Here is a 9,883-nt window from a genome sequence, read left to right as displayed (position 1 = left end):
CACGAATTGTGAAGAAAGAGCTATTGATATTTCGCATACGTTGACTTTCTCTTTCTCTCTCTCTCTCTCTCTCTCTCTCTCTCTCTCTCTCTCTCTCTCTCTCTTTTTTAGTTTTTTTTTTCATTTCTTTTACTGTCTTTCTCTCTTAAAATATAAAAAAGTTTTTAAAAATATATTTATGCTCTTATTTGTTCAATAGAATGCAATATAAAAAAAATTGTATCACGTAGTTAAAATGTTCATTAATTTTTTTAAAGTGTAGATTTAATAGACCATAAGTGCATTTAACACAAATATGACTTATCATATATCAACATTAAAACAGCGAGTTTGTGTTTCAACAGATTTCAAACAGAGATGCGCAACTTAACAGCTTAGCTAATTAATTTATGCGTGTGTTATTGGCCGTAAGTGCTTCGTTGCCAAACAGATGCAGGAGTTAAACGCATATAGATATGAACTTCTGGCAGAGTTCAACTTACTGAGCAGGAAGATATTTCCTGATTCTCATTACGTTTACCATATGTTACTCTAATTACAAATGATAAGCAAATGTAATGCAATGTTTCATATTTCCCGATTTTAAACAATTTGTTTAATGACAGCTTAAAATTGAATATTATTATTGGATATAGATACTTGCATAAAATTTTAAACGTCATATATTTTCAAAGTCAAATAATTAAAATTATCGAATATTATCCACTTTAATATTATCTGCTTTGAATATTATCTTTCTTTCGCGATGATTGAATACAATCATCAATACTATTAAACTATATATCATACAAATTAATTATATTATTAATTAATTATATTATCAGCAATAGTTGAATCTACAAAGAGATCTATAAGATCCTACGCTTTTAAAAGTTTTTATCCATATTCCAACTTTGCACAGCACAATCACAACACTAACTGGAATTTCGTCAAAGTTCAACTAAGTAATTATTCCAATTACTCAAGTTTCGTGCCATTTTCCTTTGCGACAATTTGGATTTCTACGGTAGTTTCTGGGGGAGCATCTTAACTTAAATCGCAAATTGGCCATTCTAAAATGTCCGCAGATTTTATAAGCTATAGATTTTATAACACGCACTTTAATACTTGCGCAAGTTTAACCATCAACTTAGCGAATATGCAATATTAGCAAAGTTTGAAGCCACTTTACACAGATACATTGGAAATAGATAATCAATACTACTTGAAGCAATGACACAGCTTGTAAATTTATTCTTTTACGATTAAATAAAAAAAAATTAATTATATTGCAAGAATTAATTAAATAGCATAAAATAAGGTTATTTATAAAAAATCAAGTTTAAATTATATTAAAATTTCTTTATAATAAATGTTATTCCACAATTTATATTTACTTTTTATTTTATAAATTCTGCGATTTATTTTTTATAATAAATTGTTAATTTAATTAATAAATTATTAATTGTTATTTATGCTGTAGCTTTAAATTTAATAATATTATTAATACAGGATTACTGGAAATCTTTTGTAATATTTCTATTTATTGTTATATGCAGTAATATAAAGTGACTTATCTTATTTATAAATATATCTTGATTATTTGTGTGTATATTGTGCCAATTATTATGTGCAAACTTAATAATTAGTTATTTAGGATATAATTATCAATTATTGCAACAGTAGACTCTTCATAATTAGTTAATTATAGTCCAACAATCATGTCAACAAAGGCAAATTAATATTTTAGAGATTCCATTGCAGAATATTTTTCAACTTTTAGCAATATTTTGATAAAAGTTTACTTACCACATCGATGAGCTGTGAGAGCTTAAGCTTGATGCATACGCGCAGCACATCCGAGGTGTTCACCACGGGCCGCACGAGTTTGTTGTAGTTGGACAGCAGATCGTCGTAGAGGCGTTTCGCGTCCGGATTTCCGGCAACGGCTCCGTGGACGACCAGCGCCGAGAGGAACCATACGCGCAGCGTTTCCCCAATTATGGGGGGCATCATGATCCCCCGATTCCTCCACTATGAACGACACGTATCTAAGTGAGAAGATGCAGATCAGCCGCTGTTTGTTTTTCTCGACATTCGTTCGAAGGAGCACCGCTTGGGAACCCTTTTTTTTCACCGCGAGTTTTATTATTTACTGTCTGAATTACATTAGGATAAATTTAATTAAGCGCAATTCAATTATCGAGGCACACGCTTCGGTCATTAATTTTTACTCTTGCAAGTTAATTAACTTTTTTAATAAAATTCTTAAATTCGCAGCTGGCTAATTGATTTTACGATTAAATTTCTACGATTAATTCCGAATGAGTCCTCATTATTTAAGAAAATCTTTATTTAAAATTTAATCAAGGAATTCTGAAAAAAATGTTTTTGATTAAATTTTTTTTCTAAAAAAAAAAAGGAATCCACAAAATTGCCCCCCCCTCCCCCCTCCAAACTGTGTAGTCGTGAGAGAATATGTAAATTTTGTTATGCCATGTACACTAATACACAAGCGAAACTCCGAGTTGAGCTGCTATATTATATGTTGCTAGACTATACTTCGTTACGGTACGTGCAATTCCCGGCATATAGTACACCATGAACTCAGAAGGATACAACTTGGGCGGATTTATGGATACAAGTAACGAGTTTAATCCCTCTCTTCTTCCCGCCTTCCCCCTCCCCTCTCTCTCTCTCTTTCTTTCTCTTCACTCCGAGCGCCACGTAAAAAAATTTTGCCGCTTTGAATATGAAAATAATGTCACTCGGTGCAAAATACACGTTTTCGCCTGAAATTTAGTTTGCAAAAATATCATTCTCTTCTCTTATTCTACATTCTTTTACCATAGCTACGGAATATTTGAGTGTACGAAAGATTTATCTGTTTTGTAGCGAATATTACAAGGAAGCTCGTTGGCGATGCAAATGCAAATGCAATCGCAACTTTAAACGGCGATAGCAGTGAATTGGGAGCACTGACAGGAAACGATCCTCTGATCGCGCATCGCGATGCGTAACGATGTTAAAGTGTTCGTGTGGAATCGGGCCGATTAGCGGTAAGCCGACACTTGGCATAGTGCGGGCGTTGATTTTCGTTGCGCATTACGGCGCTAATTCGCGACCGCAAATCGCGCGCCGTCATAGATCGGCGATTGATCACACGCCTCGCAAATCGCGGGGTGCTTCGCGCTGGCATTTCATCCGGAATTTAGCGGAGTCCAAACGAATAGGAGCCTACCATCGTCATTACGCAACGATTTCACCGCGAATGCCATGATTAAGCGAGTTAGCTAGGTAATTTTGAACTCGAATAAAATGGCCTTTCCTGTCACTCTTATTTTATCTATTACATAAATGACAATATTACGTAACGGATGTGCGACGATTAAAATAAATTTGACGGCGCACGCTTGTAACACAACTTTTAATATTTTATCATTAAAAAATTTATATGATTAAAAATTTAAATTTCTATATAAATCTTAATTATGTAATTTAATTTGCAATTTCTCAAATTTGAACGTATATAAACAAAAAGTAGATTTACAAAAAGTAGATTAGCAATGCGTAAGCTTGTTTAATTTATGAAAAATTTTATTTTATAATGAAATAATATCCGGGCAGAATTATTCTGCCAATATTATATCCTGAGAATATTCTATGATTAAAAATTTATTATGACAAATAACTAGATAAGAACATTTGAACTATTCTCCATATTTCATGTATACTCTTGAGACTTAATATATCCTTTAATATATCCTGAGATAAGAAAGCATGATTTTATATGCGCATCTATCTAACAGTATTATGCAACAAAGTTACTAAGCGAGATAATAGAACCGCCAGTGAAACAATTGTAAAAGCTTCTGTACTTTCTGTGAAATTTTTTTCTATTTACAGAGGAGACAACTGGCGCCGAGTCACCCCTATGTAACTAGCGTAGCAGATACCTGACCTAAATATAGTTTGCTTAAGCTATAGAAATCTTTAGATAGGTTTTTGCGATTTTTTTTTCTTTTTAATAAAAATCAATAAATAATTTTAATTAAATTCAAAAATTTATATAAATTAAATCTCGTTTAGAAATTTTGATATAACAGACAATTTCGTTTCTATGTGAACTAACTCGCATATAGGAACTTGTTTTGCCAATCATATTTGAGCCAAGTATCGGGTGATTTATTATTGTTGCAAATTGAACGTTTTGTGAAGCAAGCGTGATCGGATTATCAAATCGTCTGTGATTCGTGTCGCTGTTGTTTGAATCGAACAAGCAGCTCCTCCCTTATCAGGTGAGCGACTTCAAGATCGTAACTCATGTCTACGTCGACGCAGTCGTCGCGGCCGATACGCGGGTATTAACGGAGGAAATTTACGCGAGTACATACGCCCGACGACGAGGAAGGATCGATCAACGCCCTGGTCCCGCCTCGTCTGCCATCGCGCGAATGTCTAATTGCTGTTGCATCGCTAACTGGGTCAACGGTATATTATTTCGGATTAGCGAGCCGAGGAGAGCCGACCTTACGACGTTGTCATCAGCCTGGAATCTATCTAGACAAAAGAGTAATAACACTGAAGACTCTTAATCGATATTAAAATCAATCCTGCCAACAGCTTGAGTCTAACGGCTTGTAAAGGTCTGGTCTTAATCTAGCGATACTTCGTTTTTCTAATTCTTAAATTTTCTATTTTTGAGATATACAAATGGGTCGGATTGAATAAATTGTAATAAGCAAAGGATTGAAACAAATAATATTTTATATAAAATGAAAGAGCTGAATGAGGCATTTGCCTTCATCATGTGTTGCTGTTATTTAAAAAATTATTTTATTGATTTTTCATTTTATAATTACGCAAAAAAATCTATCGGTTGATCTTAAAATCCGTATAATTCGCAAAACTGATGAACAATTCAATGTCGTACAATCCAAATAGATTTTAAACACTCCAGAGTTTAGCGCAGGGTTTGTTCAATGCACGCCTCTCTCTCTCTCTCTCTTTCTCTCTCTCTCTCTCTCTCTCTCTCTCTCTCTCTCTCTCTCTCTCTCTCTCTCTCTCTCTCTTTCTCTCATGCTACCTCTTTATTTTTCTATCGGGAAAGTAAATTACTTTATAGCACCCTTTGTGATCGCTCAAGCGCCTCCGAGTAAGGATCGCTTCTAGTAGGTGAATGAGTTCGATGAAAATCGAGACAATGAACTCGGTTGGCACTCGATACTGGCCGTAGGATTAACGGTCGCAATAATTTTTCTTGTGCTTATTTGCATTTATAGTGCGAGCCAATCTTGAAAATCGAAACTAGAACAATATAAATTAAAAGATTGATCACTTAGTATCTTTGTGTATATAATTTTAATACATTTGATGAAATTTTCAGTTAAAATATAACATAGGGTATTAAGTTATATCTCGTTATAATTAATGATCTTTTATATAACAACGATGTTGTTTGTTTTGATAATAATAATGATACAACATCGTGTTGGAAAGCCGTAACGATATTCCGCACAATATACACCACGCCATATATACACACCATATATACATCACAGATTAAAAAGTTATCATGTGAAAATTGCACGTTGTTTTCAGTGATATCTATCTCTGAAACTATTTCAGCCCCGACAGAGAGGGTGAAACGCGGTTCGCGGAAAATAGAATTGAAAACATTCGATCGGCCATACCGAGCCAACGATCGCAAAACCACGTGAAGTTTCTATTCTTGACAATCCATTAGCTCTCTGAAAAGGATCCCACGGTATCGCACACCGTAGCATTCGATTCGGACGCATAATTGAAACGACCCAGAATGTACTTTGCTGACGATGAAAATTTAAACGAGAATCTGTCGATTGGGTCAAAACCCGATTGGGTTAAAGCTCATGGGACTTCTGACAATCTACTATTTCCAATTATCAAATACCAAGTACTTTGTGCGAAGTACTTTTGTGTGAAGTACAACGATTGTTGCGTTAAATAATAAATAGATTCGTTTTAAATTTTAAGAACATTTCTAATAAATAACCATATTGAAGTATTTATAAATATATCTATTTATAATCGTAGTTAAAGAATCAATCATTAAATTATTCTCTTTTACTTCCCTTTCTCTCTCTCTCTTTCTCTGTTTTTCTCTAAGAATAATTTACCAAAGAATTATTATTTTATGGACATTTCTAAGTAATATTATATTAAGAAATAGAAATGTAATAATGTAAATTTAATAAAAGAGATAAGGTAAATGGTGAAATTGTGTTTCTTTGAAACGAAAAGTAATAGTATAATCGAAAGGATTTCAGAGGGATATTGAAGTTTTCCGTGAATGATATTCAGGATTAGAGCATTTATTAAATTTCAATAAAAATCGTGCCGCAATTCCAATCCGAATACCGGGCAAAAGTTTCGCATGCGAACACAATGGAAAGGATTCCTCACGGAGAAGGATATTGAATCTGTCGTGTAGATAGGGTGCAAAGGAGTGAGAAATAATATAAAGAACGCCACGCGTGCGATATTGCGTGTCCGAATAACGAAATGTTTCGTCGAATCTCGATGAAATAATTTTATGACATTTTCGCACAGCCGCCACGGAAATCATGCGGATCGCGAATCGCTCGCATCTCTCCATTACTACGCTTCACGGCTCTTGTTTTCCGCGATTAAAGTTTATGAGAATTTAGATTAGCGCAGCAGCTGTCGAGTAAGCGCGAACCATTCCCACAACTTTGCTGTAATTACTCGCGATTATATCTTACGCGTGTTTGAATCTACACGATAAATCTCAAAGCGTTATTCGTGCAAATACAAGAATTGTCTATTGTCGTATTAATTCCTTATTTCTTATTTTTCCCAAACTGAGATTTATTATGTGATATAAATTTTATTTCAATTCTTGAAAAATATTAATAGCCGTTCATTTTGTAATTTCATAATGTTACACTTAATATTTTAAGCTTCCATTGCAAATCGTTAAAGCTAATTTAAAATTAATAGCTTAGAAAAAATATCTTTCAACCGCTATAATTATACAAATAATTTTAACTTTATTTGTTGGAATTTCCTGTGTAGGAAATCATTTTCGCATTATTATTATATAATTTTCACGAAATTATGTTACGAGAATTGAAAACTATTTGAAAACTTTAACTATTACACTTCATACAAATTTACATGTATTTAATTTTTTTCAAAGAATTATATTACCAGAGATGTTTTAATACTTCCTCTAAATTATAACATAATATAATTTTCTTTATAATATTTGCATACGTTTTCAAAGTATGTATATCATTATGCATATTACGCGTTGTGTTGTGCATATCTTTGAAAATTTCTATTTTGAATAATTTTCAAATAATTTTTATATAGTCTTGTCTGCTCAAAAAAAAAAAAAACAATTTGCAAAATTGTCTAAAAATTCGTATATTGCCTATTTTTCATTCTTCCGGTACATGATGAACGTGAAGGGTTTTACGACACCTCCCATATATACATCACGCCTACCGGGAACCACGTAGCGTATAGGGATGCCCGATAGTCCCTGATGATTCTGGCCGGAGGCGAAGATCTCCGGTTCCGTCGGTTCCCAAGCGATGCCCACCAAGGGCGTCAACAACGAAGGGATAAACGGGGATGACACTGACCTAACTTCGCGCGCACTCCAAGCCACGCCGGTCTCTCGCAGCAGCTCTCGGGACCGCTGCACACTCGCACGCACTGCACCCACGACTGAAGGTGGTCGTCGCGGCCCGTGGTCGGCGGGGGTGCGCCAGGATCTCGGTCGCTTGGAGGCGCCACCGGGTGCGCACCATCGGGCGCAGTATAAACCCGCGGGAGAGTCGGGCATCCGGGAGGGTGATTTGCGACAGTGGGGTGGGATTCGCGACGGAGAAATCTGGACCGAACTTGCGCGTACGCTTGTGCACGAGGAAACGAACACGACACAGTAACCGCGAAGACATCAGCTGGAAGAAGTTCTCCGCCTACGCGGAGAAGGTGGGAAAGGATCTCCTCAAAGGGATTGAATAGATTTCGATTTCTCATTAGATGACGCGAAATTGATCGTCGCAATGCATGATTCTTTTTGCATTGGAGAAACTTTTTAGGTGACGTTGTATGAGGCTGATAAATAGTGATTATGTCAAAAATAAATTCTTAGATATTGAAAAATAATTGTACAATGCACAGTAAGAAATTTTGATATACATAAAATAAATGAGAAAGAGATAAATGAGATGATAAATGAAAGAGAGAGAGAGAAAGAGAGAGAGAGAGAGAGAAAGAAACTGAAAGAAGAAAAATCTGTCATTTATCTAAAAAGATGAAATTATCCGGCTGCCTTCATTCTAAAGAAAAAAAATGATAAAAATTTTTCGCATTGTTTTCTTCTGAATTATACGTTTCTAATCTTTTATCTACGAAACAAACGAGTTTGAATTTTGTTGCTTTCATTTAACGAAAGTAGGTTTTTGCGAGAAGTAATGTTTTATTTGTCGTACAGTTCAACGCTTCTATCGTTAACAAGAGCAAGCAATTGTCTTGTAACATTAGTTGCTTGATTTTTCTAGATTACAATAAAATCTCTCTGAATGATAAATCCTGTCATAAGCACAATGCGAAAGGATTAATCGTATTAGTGCTATTCAGATTATCTCACTGAAAAATTGGCTAGTTTACAGCAATGTCACCCAGCAAATACTTAAAACAAAAATAACGCGCTGATTTTACATAAAGATCATAAATTTTCGTAATCTATCTTCAATGAGAAAGCATTTTCTTTCGTCGTACCAATATTCTTCATGGTCCATGACGTGGCAGATATTTTACACAAATATCTGAATAAAAACGCTATGTCTTTTGGAAGTTATATAATGGCTGTCTGAAAATCTTTGACTGATGAAAAATGTAGAATGGAATTATAATGGAGAGATATGTAATATAATTTTAGACATCTCATACATAGAAAATATTTTAATGCGATATATTAGTCCTTTGCGTGGAATTCAATTATTTAAATACTTGCTAACATTATATTAGTTTAACCAGAACTTAAATTAGACGTACTACAAAACTGTTTTTGTTCCTCTTATAAAATATATGTATGCCTTCTCTTAAATAAACGGTTAGTATATGTATAATGATATTGGAAGGGAGGGAGGGGAAGATATGCGGTCAGGAGGTACGGATAGTTGCAGCCTCACATGAATTCAATTTAGCGTCCCTCATGAACCTAGCTCGCCATTTTATGGCATAGACTAAGCTAACTGAAAAGCACCGGGAGCAAGGTAACGGGTGTTCCTTAGGTGGAACAATGGATCGGTGGCATTGTGTGGCGCGCATTAACTGACATACCGTGACGATCCCTTTAAACCCTTTCGGTACGAAACCCCTTCGGTACATCCGGCTTCCGGTAGCATGCCAACATATTGATGAATTAAGATTGCAATATCAGACAGACATATATATATATATATATATATATATATATATATATATATAGAGAGAGAGAGAGAGAGAGAGATTTGAGTAGCTCATTTATCATGAGGCTTCGAACGCCAATCTCCCTCTCGCGAATAAGAAAAAAGCAAGAAACGGGCAGAGGGATGCCTGTGGGGAGCGAAGGATAAAAGGGGATGGGAAAGTTTGGCGGGTTGTTTGTCAAGAATTAAACTTTCCTTCTTAATTCATCCTACGGATCGTTATGGTTACGGGCATTTCAAACGGACGTGCTCCAGAAATTGTCGGATCAATCCGTGCTGCTTCGTTCGCGATGTAGATTGAAATCTCTTTTCTTAGTTCTCTTACTAATTTTTATGGACGTCTCGAGGGTTTTCATGATAACGAGACGTTCCTCGAGATTGAAGATAACGTCTTTTCGCTTCTCTAAAAAGGAATC

The 9,883-nt window shown here is 35.0% G+C and overlaps 1 protein-coding gene across 9 annotated transcripts in view; it reads right to left on the bottom strand.

The window, feature by feature from the left end:
- nAChRalpha4 (nicotinic acetylcholine receptor alpha4) overlaps nucleotides 1–9,883 on the bottom strand; it is a 186,700-nt gene that overhangs the window by 174,549 nt on the left and 2,268 nt on the right. For 2 of the 9 annotated variants that reach the window (XM_011641988.3, XM_089079976.1), the window contains exons 1-2: nucleotides 7,632–7,770; nucleotides 1,789–2,030 (exon numbers count right to left, since the gene is read on the bottom strand). In XM_011641988.3, coding sequence (XP_011640290.2) covers nucleotides 1,789–1,995 — 207 coding nt within the window. In that variant the 5' untranslated portion in view covers nucleotides 1,996–2,030; nucleotides 7,632–7,770. Of the gene's footprint in view, nucleotides 1–1,788; nucleotides 2,031–7,491; nucleotides 7,772–9,883 lie in introns of those variants that run through there. The other 7 variants (XM_089079974.1, XM_089079975.1, XM_089079971.1 and 4 more) reach the window with 6 other exon arrangements.

Source organism: Pogonomyrmex barbatus, unplaced genomic scaffold (genome assembly GCF_055798465.1).
Source record: "Pogonomyrmex barbatus isolate J1 unplaced genomic scaffold, ASM5579846v1 scaffold3, whole genome shotgun sequence".
Taxonomy (NCBI): Eukaryota; Metazoa; Arthropoda; class Insecta; order Hymenoptera; family Formicidae; genus Pogonomyrmex; species Pogonomyrmex barbatus.
The sequence above is the reverse complement of the archived record's forward strand: the minus strand, read 5'-3'. Positions and strand labels throughout refer to the sequence as shown.